At 45.9% G+C, this 21,115-nt stretch overlaps 1 protein-coding gene across 2 annotated transcripts; it reads left to right on the top strand.

Annotated features, from left to right (window-relative positions):
- The first annotated feature begins 4,799 nt into the window (after window positions 1-4,799).
- Window positions 4,800-20,884, top strand: LOC109920482 (BTB/POZ domain-containing protein KCTD15). Of its 2 annotated transcripts, none has more exons than XM_048606067.1 (5): window positions 4,800-4,919; window positions 5,512-5,687; window positions 9,153-9,297; window positions 11,107-11,412; window positions 19,817-20,884. In XM_048606067.1, the coding sequence occupies exons 2-5, from the start codon at window positions 5,524-5,526 to the stop codon at window positions 19,973-19,975; spliced, it is 774 nt and encodes a 257-aa protein (XP_048462024.1). In that variant the 5' UTR covers window positions 4,800-4,919; window positions 5,512-5,523; the 3' UTR covers window positions 19,976-20,884. The 2 variants fall into 2 exon arrangements, with proteins under 2 accessions (XP_048462024.1, XP_048462025.1); XM_048606068.1 differs by having other exon boundaries at window positions 5,516-5,687.
- Window positions 20,885-21,115: the final 231 nt, after the last annotated feature.

The raw sequence follows: 21,115 nt of genomic DNA on the forward strand, positions 1-21,115 counted from the left end.
GTGTCGGGACACACTAGTCACAGTGAAGGACAAACAGGCGCTAGAGGAGTTCAGGATGAGAGCAGGTGATTGAATTCACTCGGCTCCGTCTTTGCAGCAGAATAATAATTGAGTCAAGTAGTGAAGAGAATAATTACAGCCAACTGTGCTTTTCTGTTCAATGGGGTGTCCACCTATTTCAGCGATTCAAAGAACAGTTAACACACAGGACCACTGAGGCCAGTGCTCAAATACTAGAGGGTTGGAAAGGATGAAGTGATTAAATTAAGATGGAGTTGGAGGGAGAAATGATGTGCTCCAGCCCCATAGAGCTCACCTCCCTCCAAAGGCATTGAGGCTGTAGATGGACACCTTGTGCTGCTCCTCCAAGGACATGTGAGGAGTGGTACAAACCCCTGCCTGTCCTCCCTCTCCCAGCTCGGCCCCTCCTGCCCAGAGCGGTTTGTGGGCACTCAGCTCCTTGTGTTTATCAGTGACTTCTGCTGCTTGCAAAGTAACACCGATTTCCTGAGCCAATTGCCTTTGATCTCTCTGCCACAGTGTACACATGTTATTTTGATATGATCCATTTCTGGGCAATGGTTGGTCATTGTGCGATAGACAACATTAAATACTGAGGCTTTCTTCCCACAGGTAATGTGTCTTTGACATCTGGGATTGGGTTCTGATTTTGACCAGGGATTTAAACCTTTGGTTGGGAAGGACGGAAGGAGGGAAAGAGAGCACCTTTCTTTATTTATTTATGGGACATGAGTATCACTGGCTGGGCCTCAGTTTATTGCCCATTCCATGAATGAATAAAAACTGTTGCCCCTTGAGAAGGTGGGGGCGAGCTGCCTTCTTGAGCCGCTGCAGTCCATGTGCTGTAGGTTGACCCACGATGCCCTTAGGGAGGGAATTACAGGATTGTGACCCAGCGACAGTGAAGGAACAGCGATATATTTCCAAGTCGGGATGGTGAGCATCTTGGAGGGGAACTTGCAGGGGATGGTGTTCCCATGTGTCTGCTGCCCTTGTCCTTCTAGATGGAAGTGGTTGTGGGTTTGGAAAATGATGTCTGAGGATCTTTGGTGAATTTCTGCAGTAAATCTTGTAGATAGTACACACTGCTAGTACTGAGCGGCAGTGGTGGAGGAAGTGGATGTTTGTGGATGTGGTGCCAATCAAGCGGCTGCTTTGTCCTGGATGGTGTTGATACTCCTGAGAATTTGTTCAGCTCCACCAATCTGAGTGGTGAGTCAGATGCTGATGGCTGAGTCCAATTTGAGGAAGATGTCTGGAGTTGAATTGCTTAGATTTATGTTAACTGGCAAAGGTATGCCACACCTCCGAAGGAATTTGGTGTTTGTCACTGTTCATTAGAAGTTCATTGTTCATTTGGCAATCGCTGGGCTTTTTTTGACTTTGTAATTTGAAGAAGCATCTCTTTGTTGGAGGTGATTCGGAGTGATGCAGCCAGATTCCCTTCCACACAATGACAGCTGTGTCAGCCTCTGTCTGTTTTCACAGTGGCCAGGCAGATACCTGTGTCTTAGAACCTACACCAGCAATTCACAATCGCAGCTGGTAAGGAAGGGTTTGTCACTTTGGACTTGCTCAGTTCAGGTCTGTCTTTACAAAGACCTAATTAACCCCTCAATTCCCCAAGGCCACACAGCCTCTGCCATCCTTACTTGACTTCACCATGAAATCCCAGACTTTGGTGACCTCCCTCTTCCCGTCATCCCAACCAGTAGCTTGATAAAAGAGGAAAAATAGTGACAACAGTCACCAGCTGTGATGGTGGTATTCCTGGAGGATTCATCTCATGATCTGTCACTCCAACTGCAGTATCTGAATGTTCCTGTCAATTCATCCTTTCCCACAATGTGAACAAACCTTTCTGTTGGTAAGTGCAGTGATGTTTGACTGTCTGTTGAACAACTAGAAACGTTAACTGTTTCTTTCTCCATAGATGCTGCCGGAGATGCTGAGTTTCTCTAGCAGTTTCTGTTTTCCTTTGCAGATTCCCAGCTTCTGTAGTTTCTGTTGGAGCTTAATTTTCCGTCACTAATGTTTTTGTAATAAATCAGAGTGAACAATGAAAATTAAAGCAACAGATTTTATTTTCCATTGATTCTGCGATGTTTCTGCCTGGTTTTTCACAGCGTCCTTAAAATCCCCCAGGACAAATCCCAATAGCTGCCCAGATCAGGAGCTCTCTGCAGCTGGTAGTTGTACAGACTGGTTAAACTTGATGAACTTACTACAGATTGTGCATTCAATCTGGGACTGAGCCAGTCATTATAGCTCAATTCTGTATAAGTTGTGGTGGGTGTGTTTAAATTATTTCAATGAACACTGTAGCAGGCAGTGTTTTTATCAATAGCACCATTGTTTCTCTCAGGTGGGACAGTATCAAGGTGAAACAGGAATAGAAATTGCTGGAGAAACTCAGCAGGTCTGGCAGCATCTGTGGAGAGAAAGCAGAATTGATAACTCTTCATCAGAACTGACAGGGGTAACGAGGAAGTAATGGTCTTTGTGCTGAAGACAAGGGAAGGGAGAATAGGGGAAAGGGAGAGGTGTGTGGAGCGGTGGAGATGGAATTAGAGAGTGACAGAGATATGAAGGAGTAGATAACAACACTGCTGGCCTTGTATAAATATCTTTTGAGGGTGAATGTTACCAGTCTGATGTGCACAATATATTTTTCTGTAAAAGTGGATTTGACTTGCTTCAGTTGTTGGAGGAACTGGTTGAGGTCACTCAGAGTTTAATTGTTATTTGGTGATTGGGTTAGTGTGATATCTATGCTGTAATGGAGCTGACAGATTCACAGTGCAGCTTACAAGCACCCAGCACTTTGTATCAGTAACAAAGTGTGACATCTATAGGGTGACATTAGCAATTGTTAGTGTGAGATCTCTCTTGACTCTGTTCTAGTGAAGTCAGGGTCAGGAAGGCGATGTGAATGTACAGAATTAAAAACCTGGATTGACTGTATGAGATTTAGATGTGTAATCACAAGGTGCATTTCCCGTGGCTTTTGAAAAATGTAATAGTTGAGTCAAAAGCACATCCCCTGGGTTTTATTTTGTTTTATTTCTGCCACAATGGGTCGGACTGGTCAGGGAACTGAACAGATTGTGAGATGGTGAGGCAGTGTGAGTGTGTGTGTTACTCTCTCTCTCCAGAATATTTATTACATTTTATTTGAAATCTTCAGGGATCTGTGGAGAGTAGGATAGGAGTAACAGTTTTGGTGGAAGGGGTGACTATACAATGGGAACACGATGAATGTAGCAAGTGCTGCTAAATTATGTAGTGGCAGGCGTCAGATAGAATGTAGTCTCCATTTACAGGGGACACCTGCACAGGTCGAAATCACAGCCTGGCATCAAATTAACAAAAGAACTGCAAGCACATATGAGGAGAAACGTACTCACCCAGTGACTGATTAGGGTACCTGATGTGCATGGCCTGACAGGATGTTGCAGCCTCTGAGGTGGAAACCGAGAGAGAAACTGCAGGGTTGGGGGTAAAGGTCAGAGCAGTTTGAATGGGGGAGCTGCTGGGACCAGTCAAGGTGCTTACTACAGATAGACAGAATGTACATCTGCGCTGAATGGCCTCCTTCTGTGCTGGAATGTTTTGTGATCATCGAACAATGAACATAGTAATGGTGATGGTAGTCAGAACGTTTGTATTTATCTGCAAATCTTGTGGAGAAGGGGAATGAACAAGAACAAGGAGGCAGCCTGGACATTCCAGCTGGTGATAGGACGAGAGCAAAGCAAGGTCCAGCCTGAAGCCCGTTCTGATTGGCTGAATGTCCAGTAATTCCAGGAACTGACAAACCTGGGGACTAGACCAGAAAGTAAAACGGTCAGTCATGATGTTTCCTTTATCCTTTTATGGGATGTGAGAGTCACTGGCCAGGCCAGCATTTGTTGCCCATCTTTAACTGCCCTTGAGCTGGTGTCTTGCTCAGCCATTCAGAGGGCAGTTAAGAGACAACCACATTCTCTGTGGGTTTGGAGACACATGTAGGCCAGATCAGGAAAAGACAGCAGTTTCCTTCCCTAAAGGACATGAGTGAACCAGATTGATTGTCAGAAAAACCTATGAAATTTTCATTTTATTCATTGAATTCAAGTCCAAATGGCTATGATGGGATTTAAACCCAAATCTCCAAAACTATAACCTAAACCTCTGGCTTTTTAGTCCAGTGACATTACCACTGCATCACTGTTAGGGACGGTGTTTACAGTCTGTGTTTTGTTTGTTAAGCAGAGGGAGACTTAGTTTTACTTTCATCTGTGAGTTACTCTTGGTGCGTTCATGCTGAGAAATCTAGAGGCTTGTTTGTTTCGGTGTATTTTAATGAGGTTTTACAACTCTTGAAGGGAAGGCATGGGGGTAGTGTATTTTTTTAAAAAAGGTTTTAAAATACTCTGCTGTTGCCTAATGGCAGGGATCTAAGTGGGTCAAAAGATCCTGGAGGAGGCAGTCCATGTGTGTGTGTGTGTGTGTGTGTGTGTGTGTGTGTGTGTGTGTGCGCTTGCCAGGGAGACGATCCCAAAGTGTTAAACTCTCTGGTAGTTACCTCTCACTATTCCTTTTATCCCAGCAATATCCTCACAAATCTAAACCACAGCAAAGAGTTCCCACAAACTCTCAGCTGAGGCAGGCACAGCTGCAATCAGTTTCCATCCAGTAAGTTTCTGCATGTGTATAATGTGATATTTCCTACAGCTAGTATCGCTCTCTGAGACAGCAAAACCAAATGCAAACTAAAATTCTTATTTTAATTTCAGAGGAAACACGCGAGGTCCCTAAACCCAGCTTCCAGCAGGATCGCAGAATTATTACGGTGCAGAAGAAAGCCATTCGGCCCATTGTGCCTGCGCTGGTACAGCAGGAGAGTTTAACACTTTGTAAGTTTGTGAGAAGGAGAATAAGAAAGTTGCGTTAGAATTACATGAGGCTTTTGTGAGATCACAGCTGGGGCACAGTAACTGGTCTGATCTCCACCGTTAAGGCAGCTGTACTCCCAGTGGAGACAGTACAGTGAGGGTCCACTTGATTTTTTCCCCAGGGGGTGGAGGAGCAGAGTAAACTGGGTCAATATTGTCTGGCCTTTAGAAGAATAAAGGGTGATCTCAGTGAGAGATCAGATATTCTGAGGGGACCTGATTGGGCAGATGTTGGGAGATTGTTTCTGCTGTTTGGAGAATCAAGAACTCGGGCACAGTCCCAGGATAAAGGGATGATTGTTTAGGACTGAGATGAGAAATTTCTTCCCACAGAGGGTTGGGAATGTTTGGATTTCCCCAGAGTGTTATGGATGTTCCTTTGTTGAATGTATTGAAGGCTGGGAGCTTGGGGAAATCCAGGGACATAGGGAGAGGGTGGGGGAGTGGAGTCGGAGCCCCAGATCAATTGTGATTGGGCTGGATGGCCTACTCCTGCTTGTATTTATGTTGTTGTTTCGCCTTTGAAGATAATCTGACCTGACTTTTGTTTCAGGAAGGCAGGACAATGTCACGGCTCTCTCTGACCCGCTCCCCTGTATCTCCTGTGGCATCTCAAGGTATCCCGCTGCCAGCACAGCTCACCAAGTCTAATGCTCCTGTCCACATCGATGTCGGGGGACACATGTACACCAGCAGCTTAGCAACTTTAACCAAATACACCGACTCCAGGTAAGGAGCTTCCTGTGTCAGCGCTACTCACTACCACAATTGGTCAGCACAGAGTCTCACTGACTCGGGGGCTGTGCTCCCAAACTAAATCCCACTTCTTCCCATCGGACTGCTTCACTGCAAGTCCCCCTGAGATAGCCTGGAAAATGTGGATAAACAATCTGGAAAAGTAGACAGAGTAACTCTGAGAATATTTCCTTCCACTTCTCCCTGTCCTGGGAGTGTTTGATGGGGGGACAGTGTAGAGAGAGCTTTACCCTGTATCTAACCCCGTGCTGTCCCTGTCCTGGGAGTGTTTGATGGTGACAGTGTAGAGGAAGCTTTACCCTGACTCTAACCCTGTGCTGTCCCTGTCCTGGCAGTGTTTGATGGGGCTGATACTGCTGGATTTGCTCTGTCTCCATTTGGGGGACTGTTTCAAAAGCTCCATCCACCCACTGGCCCCTCATTCACTCACTGCTCTTTACATGTTACACTCCACAGTGAGAGCTCAGCAACTGTCTCCTCTAGTCTTTGGTGCTGTGGCTGTGTTTTGTTTTTGCCCTCTGGGCCTGACACAATGGTAGAGCACGTGATAAGATACTTAGGAAGACAAGGATGGGCTCACTGATGCCCAGTGTGTAGCATCGAATTCTCAGCTTCCTGTCTGTGTGGAGAAAGGTGCCTGCTGTGTAATCTCCAGGCCCTGGATTGGAGAGGTATCGCTGCTCATCGGGCCCATGGTTATATATTCAACGTTGGACTTAATCAGGGAGCTGGCAAGTTGTGGTTGCCATGGAAGTTGGCAAAGATGTGTCCGGTAGAGGACAAATCCAACCTGGCCAGTTACTACCCCATCAGTCTCCTCTCGATCATCAGTAATGTGATGGAAGGTGTCAGTAACAGCGCTATCAAGCAGCACCTGCTCAGCAATAACCTGCTCAGTGATGCCCAGTTTGGGTTCTGCCAGGGCCACTCAGCTCCTGACCTCATTACAGCCTTGGTTCAAACATGGACAAAAGAGCCGAATTCCAGAGTGAGGTGAGAGTGACAGTCTTTAACATTTGACTGAATCAATGGGATATGGAGAGTCATAGCTGACACGAAGGGCAATAGAGTTATTAAAACACTAAAGTGCACCATTCAATCCATCATGTCCTGCTAGGCCTGTGTAGAGAAATCGACAGCTGCCCCTCCCCCATCCTATCCCCTGTATTTTGATTTCATTCCAGTGATCATCCAATTACCTTTTCAAATTATTCAGCATCTCTGATCTACTACTCGCCCTGTAAAGTGCTTCCTCATCTGCACCCCCTTCCCATAAAACTTTTACCTGAAATCATATGTTGGTGCTCCCCCTCCCCCAGTCCCTGTGCCATCAGCCAGGCTTCTCCTTGTCTACCCAGTTCTTTTTATTTGTGCTGTAACCTTGTCCCACTCCTTTCAGTATACGTCCATCTCTATGTCCCCAATAACACCCTCTTCTTCTCTTGCTACCTGCTTATTATTTTCATGCCAGTAGAAGATTTATGAGTTCCCTTTTAAGTTGACATTTTATCCCTATTTTCCTCTTCATTTCTCCTCTTGTATTGTATTTGGTTCTCACTTGAAGAATTCACCTGACATGAATAATATACCCTTCATCTTCCCCATCTCTTCCTGACCCAGCAAGCTCTGGCTTCATATACTTTGCTCATGTTGGAATACTCCTGGACTCTGAAGCATCTCCTCATTAAAGATCACCCGTTGTTCATAGATCATACAATCCCTACAGTTTGGAAACAGGCCCTCAGCCCAACAAGTCCACACCAACCCTCAGAGTATCCCACACAGACCCATCTCCAGACACTATGGGTAATTTAGCATGGCCAATCCACCAAGCCTGCACATCTTTGGACTGTGGGAGGAAACTGGTGCACCCAGAGGAAACCCATGCAGACACTGGGAGAATGTGCTGTGATGCAGCAGTGCTAACCACTGAGCCACCGTGTCTTTCCAATTCCTTCACATTGTTCCCTGACTACATCCTCCCTCGTCCCATTGGAATTGCCTCTCTTCCAAGGTAGAAGTTATTTTTTCATAAAACACAATGGTTCCTTTCCCCTCTCTGTTACTAATTGAAATTTCCTGATATGACGGTGCCTGTTAGCCACAGGTACTTGATCTTCCTCATTCCCCAGCACCAGGTCCAGCTCCTTTCCAGCTGGTCCAAGAACTGACTGACTGAGGACGTTCTCCTGAACATACTTCAGAAATTCCTCTCCCCTTCACTGTAACATTATCCTGGTTAATTTTTGGGTGTCACCACTCTCGAGTTCTTCAACACCTTTGATTTCTCTGAAGACTTGCTCTGATCCCTCTCTCTCACCTGGAGAATTCCCCAGTCATGTGATCATAGCTTTCTTGCTTCTCAACTCCAACAGCCTGGATTCTGTCTTTGACCTTTCAAGGACATTCTGTCTTTCCAACACTACACCATCTTTGCCAGTTAGTACTCCCATCCCATCTCCCTTTTCTCCATGCCCATCTTTTCAGAGCCGTTTAAATCCTTGAATATTAAATGCCTTATCCTCGCCATTTTTAAACCAGATTTCCACACGTCTACTTGTGTTTGTATCTCAACAAAACTAGTCACTGCGCTTTGAGACTACAAACAGGCACTCTAACTCTAACTCCTCATTGCATTTCTTGTTCTTCTTAGTGCATGCTGAACTAATGTACCATTCCTTATGCTGTCTCTTTACAAGTCTTGTTGCTCCCTCTTACCTCCCCTGACCAATTGAATTTTAAACTCTCTCCTGTCACTTGGGAGCCTCCCAAAAAGGAGCTTGGTGCCAATCTTCTTGAATTGCAATCTGCCCCTCCTGACCCCTGGCTCAGAACTGGTCCCAATGCCCAAAAATCTGAAAACTTCCTGTTGTGGTGAGGTCAGTCATCTCAGCTCCAGGACATCTCTGCAGGAGTTCCTCAGGGTATTGTCCTACGCCCAACCATCTTCAGCTGCTTCATCAATGACCTTCCCCCCACCCCCCATCATAAGGTCAGAAGTGGAGATGTTCGCCGATGATTGCACAATGTTCAGCACCATTCATGACTCCTCAGACACTGAAGCAGTCTGTGTTCAAATGCAACAAGATCCGAACAATATCCAATTTTGGGTTAACAAGTGGCAAGTAACATTCATGCCACACAAATGCCAGGCAATGACCATCATTAATAAGAGAGAAACTAATTATCTCTCCTTGACAGTCAACGGTATCCCCCATTATCAACATCCTGGGGGTTACCATTGACAGAACCTCAACTGGACTCACCACATAAACACAGTGGCTACAACAGCAGGTTATTTATTAAACTTGTGTCATCAGTTCTCTGCAAGTTTTGAAGTCTCTAGCATTTGCAGAATGAAACCAATAGATGGATGTAAATTGTAAATTTGGCAATGGCAGTTCTACCTGGTGATGTGTATTTACACTGTGCCCTCAGGATAGGGCGCCTTTTCAATGGCACGGAGCCAATTGTTCTGGACAGTTTAAAGCAGCACTACTTCATTGATCGAGACGGTGAAATTTTCCGATACATCCTCAGTTTCCTCAGGACATCGAAACTTCTGCTCCCAGAGGATTTCAAGGTGAATTGTAGAATGCATTTCCTTTTCTTGCACACTTTTCTGTTGTTGGCAATTGGGTATCAGCTCAAATTTTGTGGCTGGTGTTGGACTGCAGTGTCCATGGAATGCAGAAATAAATAAACTAACAATTGCCTGGTAGTACAGAGTGTAAACGTTGCTAAAAACAGAAGAGAAGTTGACGCTTTTCATCCTGCACTCATCAGAAACAGGACATAAGAAACAGATTTCGAAAGAGATTCTGTTTGATACGGCGTGAGAAGAGGATGCTGATTGGTTGCACCATCATTGGCTGGGGATGCAGCAGTTAACTGCCAGTCTAATTCCCAGAGCAGACAGGTTGACTCTGATTGGTCAGGAAGTTGCCATGGACATGCAGTTTTGATGTCAGGTATGTAGGTCATATGACAGCTAGTGGACTGTATCGAACAACACATCCCATTGACCTTTCACAGCTCGTGCTCAACCAGCCCCTGCTTTAGATGTGATTCTGCCACTGGACAGCATTTATTAAATAACCCAAAGTGCGCTGACAGTTACACCAGAATCCAATTTAAGATCATTGGCCATACTCGCACTGTGATATATTTGTGCATGATAGAAGCTACATGCACACATATTCAGGACCTTGTTTAATGGGGACTAAAGAAATTTGTACAGACATTGTACCTTTTCCATCACAGAGACAACTAAATTCTGCTGAATGTCCACGGCAACGTCCTGGCCAATCAGAACCAACCTGTCTGCTCTGGGAATTAGACTGACAGTTAACTGCTGCATCCCCAGCCAATGACGACCCAACTAATCAGCATCCTCTTCTCATGCTGTATAGGACAGAGTCTGTTTTCAAGACTGCATCTAGTGTCCTGTTTCTGATGAAAAGTTTCAACTTTGTTTTTAGCAAAAACCAAGCAGCCTGTGCGGGTCTCCCTGAGGCTGCTTCAACAAGAGGTGGGTGTGGTCTTCGGCCAGTCCTGCGACTGCTCCCTATCTTCACTCCATTGGCCATCCTTGGTCACATATTCTCACCATCCCAAAATCTATCACTCTGCGATAGTGCTTTGCCTCACAGCTGTTTACCGGAGAGAGATCCAGACCCACCCTACACTGGGCGGGTTTCCTGAAGCGGAGTGGGATCCAGCTGTCACTGTAACGTTACAGCTCTTTGTCTGGACTCATGACGCCCCAACCCATGACTGTGAACCCATTGCCGATTGTCAGGAAAAACCCATCACTAATGCCCTTTAGGGAAGGAAACTGCCATCCTTACCTGGCCTGGCCTGGCCTACATGTGACTCCAGACCCACAGCAATGTGGCTGACTCTTAACTGCCCTCTGGGTAATTAGGGATGGGCAATAAATGCTGCAAGGCCAGCAATGCCCTTGTCCCGTGAATGAATAAAGAAAAAAAACACCCAAATCAGCCTTGAGAGATAACGTTCAAATCCTAGAGTTGTCTGAAACTGATGTACATCACCCTGTAATATTCCAAACCTGATAGAATCCAACCTGAGCCTGTCCTTGGGAATTTAGCCCTTGAGTCTCTGATGAAAGTGCAGTTGGTAGGTTTCTGTCAAAGAGCGATTTCGAATGGATTGGAGGGGAGTATGACCATGACTTCAGTCGAGTGAAGGTGACTTGTGGGGCACATAAAATTAGCATGGGCCTGGGGGGCTGAATGGCCTGTTTCTCTTCCGTTTGTGTACTTTATATGCGCAAGAATGGAACAGCTCAAGGGGCTGAATGGCCTACTGCCAAGGAGAACTGTCAGAAATGAAACCGTTGATGTGAATGAAATAACTTGTGTTGCAGGATTTCAGCCTGTTATATGAAGAGGCGAAGTTTTACCAGTTACAGCCCATGGTGAGGGAGCTGGAGAGGTGGAAACAGGAGAAAGAACATCGCAAGTCCTCACAGGCCTGTGAGTGCCTGGTGCTGAGGGTGACCCCTGACCTGGGGGAGCGTATCAGCCTGAGTGGAGAGAAATCTCTGATTGAGGATATCTTCCCTGAGACTGGGGATGTCATGTGTAACTCTGTCAACGCCGGCTGGAACCAGGACCCCACCCATGTCATCCGCTTCCCCATCAACGGTTACTGCCGCCTCAACTCAGTCCAGGTGAGGGCCCAGCTCGGCCTGTATTTCCAGATTGTTGTGTTCTCTTGGTCAGTGTGACAATCTGTATCCATGCTGTATAATGGTCACTGCCTTCCTGTCCCTGTGTATGAGTGAGCACGGGTTCTCGGGGTGCTATAGATACAGACAGGAGACGTTATGATGTAGGAGCAGAAGTAGGCCATTCAGCCCATTGAGACTGTGCTGCTATTCACTGAGATTGTGACTGATCTGATTATCCTCAAAAGCACTTCTGCCTTTTCCCTATGACGCTTGAATCCCTTACTGATTAAAAATCTATTTCAGCATGTACTTAATGACCCACCCTTGACAACCCTCTGTGGTAACACATTCCATAGATTCATCTCCCCCCACCGACAGAAGAAATTCCTCTTTGTCTCTGTCTTCACTGGATGGACCTACAAATAATGGTTGAAGTGGGGAATAATGGTCAGGCTATATTGAATAAGAGGTACCACCAAGTCATTTAGAGAGAGATGTGTGCTAGGGAACTGCGACATCAGTGTGTCACAGATACTTTTATAGGTGGAATAGGCTTCTGGAAAATTGGAAGCCCAGGGTATAAAAAAGACGTTGGGGATGCAAAGTCGACTGAGTGATGGAAGCACAGAATAAATGATGAACAAAATAAAAACAAAAGATTCTGGAAATGTTTTGGGTCTGAAATATTAACTCTTGTTTTCTCTCCACAGATGCTGCTGAGTTTCTCCTGCAATTTCTGTTTTGCTTCAAATCTCCAGCATCCACAGTTTTTTGCTGTGGTTTCAGTGATGGTCAGTTTAGGAGCTGGAGAAAGGTGCAGTTCTCCAGGAGTAAATACAAGGAGCACTGCTTTTCTAAGGTATATTAATGACCCAGGCTTGGAATGTTCAGGGCATCATTTCAGAATTTGCACGTGACACAAAAACGTGGCTGTGCTGTGAATCATCAGGGACATAGTGAAAGGATGTTGATGTGACTGGTGGGATGAGCAAGTACTGCAGAGAATTCTGAATTGAAACCAGAAATGCACAGGATTGTGAGAATATAGGAGCAGGAGTAGGCCACTTGGCCCATCGAGCCATTCACTAAGACCATGGCTGATCTTTTTGTGGACTCAGCTCCACTTACCCGTCCCCTCACCATAACCCTTAATTCCTTTACTGTTAAAAAAAAATCTGTCTATCTTTACGTTAGAAACATTCAACGAGATAGCCCCAGCTGTTTCACTGGGCAGAGAATTCCACAGATTCACAGCCTGTACTTAATGACCCACCCTTGACAACCCTCTGTGGTAACACATTCCATAGATTCATCCCCCCCCACCGACAGAAGAAATTCCTCTTCGTCTCTGTCTTCAATGGATGGACCTACAAATAGTGGTTGAAGTGGGGAATAATGGTCAGGCTATATTGAATAAGAGGTGCCACCAAGTCAGTTAGCGAGAGACGTGTGAAGAAGTTCCTCCTCAACTCAGTCCTAAATCTGCTCCCCCTTATTTTGAGGCAATGCCCTCATGTTCTAGTTTCACCTGCCAGTGGAAACAACCTCCCTGCTTCTATCTTATCTATTCCATTCATCATTTTGTGTTTCTGTAAGATTCCCCCTCAATCCTCTAAATTCCAATGATTATAGTCCCAGTCTCCTCAATCTCTCCTCATAAGCCAACCCTCTCAACTCCAGAATCAATCTGGTGAACCTCCTCTGCACCCCCTCCAGTGCCAGTACATCCTTTCTCAAGTAAGCAGACCAAAACTGTACACAGTACTCCAGGTGGTGGCCTCACCAGCACCTTGTACAGCTGCAACATAACTACCCTGCTTTTAAACTCAATCCCTCTAGCAACGAAGGACAGTGAGAAATGTCTTCCAGCCATAAGAATATAATGTTTGCGTATACTCAGCATCTAAGTCCACCCAAACCCCTACCCCCAGCACAATGCCCACTCCCCCAGCCACTTTTTTTCAACTGTCAGGTGCTCTGCTTGCTTTCACAGCCAACCTTGTTGTTCAGCCCACTGCTGCATCTTTTACACTAGCACCTTATAGCTGGGCACCTGAGAATGAACAGGGCATTGTGGCTTTCTGCCACACTCTGCATTGGATGTCAGAAAAGGGTACCAGCCACAGGCAGCACCGGTGGTTCACTCTGGTCCTCCCGTGTCTCTGCAAACACCTGGTTTTGGAGCCTTCAATGGCTGACCTATGCTGATATGGACTGTACGTTTTGGGAGGAAGAATGAGGAGATAAAATAGTCCAGCCTTTCTGATGGTTGGAGCAGCACAGACTGGGGTGACCCCTCGGGACCCAACGGAATTCCACACGCAGCAGACACCATGGGAGTCTCGCAGGAAATTGAATTTTCCATCAGGGAATTCCCCTGTGCCTGGAGCTCTCTGAATCCAGTGTTAAAGTTGGCAAATTCATAGTTACCCACCTGGCACCTGCCCCCTCACCTACCTCACAGTCTCACCTTTTCTCAGGCTCTGCCAAAGTGCCCTCAATACTGTCCATCAGCTCCTGAAATATACAGTGAGTGTCAGACAAGAGGCCATGTGTTAGTCTGTAACATTGCTCCTGCACTGAGTGCATTTCCCAATGGCTTCCTCCCATTCAGCACAGAGCCTTGTTCTTCCCCGAATCCATGCAATCTGTCAGGAATTGGGAATTTCTCCACTGGGACCTTTGTTCTGTCGTTGGTAGGTTTTGAGAATTTGACCAGGTGTAGCTCTCACTCTGCAGAGAAGGGGACAGTTGTGTCTAATTTTCAGGCAGTAGTTTGTAGCTGTTCCACCGGTAGGTTTTGTATTGATTCCATCTGTGTTCCATCTTTGAACCATGCACCAAATGTTAAGCAGATGTCAGACTGTTCTGAGAGGAAACAGGAGTTTGCCAAACTAAATACAACTTAATGGTGCCCTGCAGCTCTTGAATGTGCACAGATCCCTTGCTGTGAATGTACATAACTTGAACCACCATCGTATAAATCCAAAACTGGATCAGTCAGGAGCTCCGTTGTTACCTTGTTAATAATCAAGATCGTTTCGGGATTTACCTTCTCATGTCCTTTCTTAATTTTTCTCTGAATCTTCTCTGCTCTCGACAGTACAGTCTGAATTTGAATTCACTCCCACTAACTCCACACTCCAGCCCCAGTTACCAGCTCAGCAAATTGTCTCTGCCCTTCCCAATTCCTCACGGCTTTGGTAAACTGGGGTGACGGACTGCTGCCTGATTCTGATAGATCAGCTCCTGTTTTTCACACAGTGCCTCTCCATCCCCCATATCACCAGCCGAACATCATAGTCCTTCACTGCATTCCCCTTTTAACGAGTTGCTTTTTGTGAAAACACAGCAACAAACTGGAAAAAACTTTTGGTTTCTCACAGTTTAATGTCAGGCATCTTGTGTCCTAGGTGTTGGTCAGTTATTGACCCCTTATGGCTGAGACCGTGTGCAGGGGGATAGCATAGAAGGGCTCTAACCTGCAGCCAGTGCGGTTTCAGATACTGACAATAGTAATCTCATCCCAGCGGCTATAGGGAAACCAGCCGAACCTGCTCTCTAACTGGTTTCAATTAGTATCAGTTGGGAATCTCACTCCAACTGCTTGATGGTGTGCAAAAAATTAACAGGTCACCACGCTGTAATTGGGCAGGGAGGGGGGCTGACTTAAATATTGAGTAATGTAGAGGGAGCTTAACTCTGTATCTAATCCTGTGCTGTTTCTGTCCCGGGAATGTTTGGGGACAGTGTAGAGAGAACTTTTCTCTGTATCTATTCCTGTGCTGTGTTATACAAACTAACAAGACAGAGGATGGGGTTAGGTCACAATGAGCATGTCCTGCGCTGTCATAGAAACACTGTAGTGCAGGAAGAGGTCATTCAGCCCATTGAGTCTGCATCAACACTCTGAATAGCATTCTGCCCTATCTTTGTAACCCTGCATTTTCCCATGGCTAACCCATCTAGCCTGCACATCCCTGGATAGTGGGGGCAATTTAGTATGGCCAATCCACCTAACCTGCACATCTTTGGACTGTGGGAGGAAACCGGAGCACCTGGAGGAAACCCACGCAGACACGGGAAGAATGTGCAAACTCCACACAGACAGTCGCCTGAGGGTGGAATTGAACCCGGGTCCCTGGTGCTGTGAGGCAGCAGTGCTAACCACTGAGCCACTGGTCATGGGGGTAATGGCTGCCTCCCATTCTCCCAGACATCCCCAGTCAAACCACTACCTGATTTTTAGAAATCACCAGGCCATAATCAGGGAGCTGCCCTTTTAACCAGCAGCTTGTTCCTGCAATCAGTCTGAGCTGAAACCTGATCTGATTTGTATATAACTTGTGTCCTGACTTCTCTAACCTCTCTCATTAAACAGTGTCTCCACAATGATCAAATCACATCCATTCATTATTTTAGAAGCCTCTGACAAATTTCCAGGAAGTCCACATCAACTTAAAAATAGGGGACAGCTGTACCTTGCCCACTGTTTAACTGGGTACTGTGCTGCTGTTACTATCTCTCCCTTTGCAATTCTAAGAGACAGTGAATCAATTGGAAAACACATCAGTGCTTCATAGCACTACACTCAGATACAGTGTGTTGAGAGCTGTGCTGTGTTTGAGAATTCAGTGCATTCCCATTACTGCTGCGTGTCTCTCTGAGTTTGGTGTTTAATCGGGGCCCCAGGCCATTGGCAAGAGGAATGTTTGGAAGCCGGAGGAGGTTACCTCTTGTCACAGACTCTTAATAAGACTCTTCAGACACATTTGTGTGGTCTCATTGAACCTGGCTCAAACTCCATTTACTCCTCAAACAACGTTGTAACTAGGTGTCAGATTTTTATTCATGCTTTTGACTTTAATTGATCATAATGATTTTCTTTTTCATACTTACCACATTCCAGGTCCTTTTACCATTTAGTTCAGTTCCAGGCTGTAGTCTGTGATCTGACTGTAGAGTACCCTGTGTCAGCATTTTGTACTTGTTCTATTTGCATTATATACATTGGGTTCCCTACAGATTACACAATGTTACTGAATACAAGATGCCATTTCAGCTCCTGATGCCTCTGCTGACAAAGCAACTTTGTCCCACTCTGGGCTCTCTCCTGTCGTCTTGCAAATGTCCCCTTTTCTTAAGTTTTCACCCAAATCCCTACTAAAAGTTCCAGATCACCACAGCTCCCTGTGTTAAAACAATCTCCTAACCCCCAACCCTCATTACTTTGCTAATTATCTTAAATCTCCATCCTCTGGTTATCAACCTTCTAGAAACAATTTCTCCTTATTTATTCTCAAACACTTTGTGATTTTGCTCGCCTCAATTAAATCTTCCCTTGACCTTTTCCAGTTTCTCTACCTTATTAAATTTCTCATTGAGGTTTCCCAGCCTGATTCCTGGGATGAAAGGATTTACACACTCAGAGACTGGATCAGTTATGACTGGATTCATTTGGCGTTTTGAAGAATGATCTCATAGAAACCAATACGATTCTAACAAGAGTAGACAGGATAAACGTATGAAGGATGTTCCTGATGACCGGGCTGGCGGGTGGGAGATGTGTCCAGAACCAGGGATCGCAGTCTAAGGATATGGGGTGGGCCATGTAGGACTGAGATGAGGAGACACATCTTCACCCAGAGAATGGGGAGCCTATGGAATTCTCTGTCACAAAGTGTGGAGGCCAAAACATTGAATGCCTTCAAGAAGGAGTTAGATATAGTTCTCAGGGCTAAAGAGATCAAAGGGTATCGGGGGAACATGGGAACAGGGATTGATTTGGATGTCCAGCCATGATCATAGTGAATGGCCTACTCCATCTCCTATTTCCTATATTTCTATCCCTGATTCTGTTTTGGTAAATCTCTGCACCTTCAAGGTTTTTGCAAACTCTTTTGGAAGGAAGAATAAAAGAACAGTATTATTTAAATGGAGAGAAACTGCAGAAAGCTGCAACACAAATTGACTTAGGTGGGTGGAGGGGCAGGAAACCAAAGACAGGAGCTCGCAAACAGGTGAAGGCTAATGGAATGCTGACCCTTATTTCAAGTGGATTGGAGTATAAGAGTAGGGAAGTCCGACTGCAACTGGACAAGGTGCTGGCGAGACCACATCAGGAGTACTGTGAGCAGTTTTGGGTTCCCTATTTAAGGAAAGATCATCATGGGAGGCAGTTCAGAGAAGGTTCACTAGAATGATCTCTGGGATGGAGGGACTGTCTTTATGAGCAAAGGTTAAACAGGTTGGGACTCGACTCACTGGAGTTTAGAAGAGTAAGGGATGATCTCATTTAAACATAAAGATTCTTAAGGGGCTTAACAGGGTAAATGCTGAGAGGATGGTCCTAGCCCTTCCCATGAGGGGAAACAGAGGGCACAGTCTCAGAATAAAGGGGAGCCAAATTAAGGCTGAGATGAGGAGGAATTTCCTCTCTCAGAGGGTTGTGAGTCTCTATAACTCCTTGCCGCAGAGAGCTGTTGGGGCAGAGTCCTTGTGTGTACTTAAGGTTTGTCGAGGAATCCAGGCTTGTGGGAAAGGGCAGGAAAGTGAATGTGAGGAATGTTGGAACAGCCACAATCCTGTTGAATGACAGAACAGGCTCGAGGGGCTGAATGGCCTACTCTTGTTCCTATTTGTCATGGTCGTACATCTTTCCTAAAATGTGATGTCTAGAATTAAAGCCATTACTCTGAGGCTTAACCAGTGTTTTAAAAAGACTTTGTTTTGACATCAGATTATATAGAATATACAGCACAGAAAAAGGCCATTCAACCCAACCAGTCCCTGCTAGTGTCTATGCTTCAGTCTAGTCTCCTCCCATCTTTCCTCATTTTAATCTACCATAAAACCCCTCTATTTCCTTCTCCCTTATTGGCCTGTCAGGCTTCCCTGTTGGTATATCGATACATACCACTCACTCCCTGTCGGTCACTTTCCCAGCATGTTCCGGGAAAGATGCTTCTCCCAAATTCCCCATTGAATTTTTACTGAGTCTCTTGTAGCGATGACTTTTGTTTTTGTTCTGTTTGAATCCACTCTGTCCAAACCTTTTGTTATTTTTAAGCTCTCCATGAGGTCACCCCTCCCTCAGTGGTCATTCAAGAGAGAAGTGACCCAAGTTACCAGCAACAGAAACTCACCCTGTAAACCTTCCCTGTACCCTGTCCCAGGGCCTCTGTAATCCTTCTCCAATATAGAGAGCAGACACTGTACATGGTGCTGCCCAGTTTGGCCCCCACCTGAGGTTTGAGACCAGAGGACTGCAGATCCTGGAAGCTACAGTCACTGAACATGGAGCTGGAACAGCAGAGCAGGTCAGACAGCATCTGAGGAGCAGGAAAGTCAACGTTTCGGGTTGGAACCCTTCTTCAGGACTGGAGAAACTACTAGCCACCAGCGGTAAATCGTTAAGGGCACTGCAAACCGTCAGGAGGTGAAGGGTGGGAGGGGGTGGTAGAGACGCAGGAAGTGTTAAATCAAAGTGGAGTCTGAGGGGGAAATGAAGTGGTGTCCACCTGTTTGAGACTGGTTTAAATAAACGCATTCATTTTCAATTCTGTCCCTCTAGGAAAGAGAATGATTTTGGTTTTTCATTGCCTCATTAACCTGTGAATTTTTCACAATAAGAAGTGGCCTCTTAATTTACTGACCAAAGCATATTACCTCATTTTATCTTCAATGGATTTTATTTTTAAATTATTTACCTATTTAGAGGCAGGTTGATCCTAATTAGTCAGGACATTGCCTTGAGAAATGAACTGGACAGACAGCTCTCAACTACTTTCTTCAATTGTGCATTAACACCCAGGTGGGACGTTGTGGTGGGTTGGTAGTGTCCATGCCCCTAAGCCAGGAAGCCCAGGTTCAAGTCCCACTTGCTGCAGAGGTGTTTCATAATTTCTCTGAACAGGGTGATTAGAAAGGATCTGTGAAATACACAGGGTCATGTACACTCATCCCACCTGTTTCAAATCAAAACACGTGACCCATCAGAGTCATCCTTTTGCAGAACAATGAAGGATTGGGGAAGGTACAGAAAATATTTCCCAGTGTGCGAACCGGGATGAGGAATATGGCTCATGCAGAGAGATTGGAGAAAATGGAAGAGATTTAATGATGGTTTTCAAAATGAAGAAGGCTGTTGCTAGTGCAGACAGAGATCTTTAACTAGAAAGGAGATGGGGAACCAGGAGTATGGACAAAGATGACAGGAAGCAGGGCCCGTTGACGATTTTATTTGCAGAGAGTTGCTCTGCAGTGCAACTACAGAGCCACATTGAAAGTGGAGGGTGCTGGGGCAAATTGGTGTTCTCTCAACGAACCACAGAGGGCCAGTGGCCTTGTGTACTTGGCATCGTTTCTGTACTGTCTGATTTCCCAATTGATTGTTCTGCTGCAGGTTCTGGAACGATTGTTACACAAGGGATTTCGGGTGGTCGCTTCCTGTGGTGGTGGTGTGGATTCCTCACAGTTCAGTGAATATGTGTTATATCGACAAGAGAAACGCCTACAGCTCACCCCAACACCAATCCGAATAAAACAGGAGCCTCTCGATTAACATGACGGCAACCTCTCTTCCCCTCCCTTTTCGAGGCTTTTGTTCTTTCGTTTCTCTCTCTCTCTCCCTCCCCTCCCCAACCGCCCCTCACCCCACCCAAACCCCCACCAACCCACTCATCTCCTGATCTGAATTTAGTTGCTGCATTTGAGGGAGAGCATCTGCCATAGAGACATGCCCCTCGACGAGGATATTTCCCAAAGGGTCGGATTAGCTGCATTCCCATCGGAAGTGTATACACAACCTTAACTCCTCCAAAGTGATTCTTCCAATCTGGTTTGAGGCTGACGACGGTTGTGTGTGGGAAGAGAGAAGCAGGTGCCAACTGGGCCATCAGTGACTTTGGGCACATCAGCAGAAACGGTACCCTTCATGTAATGTGGCTGGGAGAGAGAGAGAGAGGATGGTGCTGCAATAATCGGAAACCTATACCAACTCAACTTCACCTCCATTGGGTTCGTTGATCTCGTTCTGTCCTTCAGCTCAGGATTTGGAAGGCGCCCCCAAAACAGGCAGCCTAGACCCTCTTCCAACCGCCCCCGCCCCCGCCCCGGAGACACGGTCAGCGCTGGGACACTCAATCTTGTGAACCATGAATTGCTGTGATATTTGGTGACAGTTCAACAATGACTCCATGTGGTGAAGCGCATTAACCACCACACGACACTGATGGTGATCAGTAACTGAATGAACAGGGAGCAGTGCAGAACACCGTGCACTTCACTTCACCGCAGCGTTTCCCCCCAAAATTTAAGGAACCGTTGTTTTCCTAGCAGCCCCCTCCTGTGTAAAATTCTCCTCTGCCCCCAGCCCCAGTCCAGAATCAGGCAGCACACACTGACATGCAGTGAACTCACATTGGAACAGGAAACAGTTGATTTTTTTTAATTATAAATAAACTAAGATGTTTACCTGCAACTTGTGGCTAACTTTTGGATTAATAAATTTTTCACCCTTTCAGGGAACAATCACAAAGATTCAAAAATAACTTTATTCTGACCGAGAAACTCACTTCCCTGAATTGTTAGAGCCTGGGACATGGATCGAAGAGGAAACTCCAAATACTGTTAGTGTCAGTGCTGAGGGAGCGCCACACTGTCGGAGGGTCAGCGCTGAGGGAGCGCCGCACTGTCGGAGGGT

Source organism: Rhincodon typus, chromosome 15 (genome assembly GCF_021869965.1).
Source record: "Rhincodon typus isolate 14 chromosome 15, sRhiTyp1.1, whole genome shotgun sequence".
NCBI lineage: Eukaryota > Metazoa > Chordata > Chondrichthyes > Orectolobiformes > Rhincodontidae > Rhincodon > Rhincodon typus.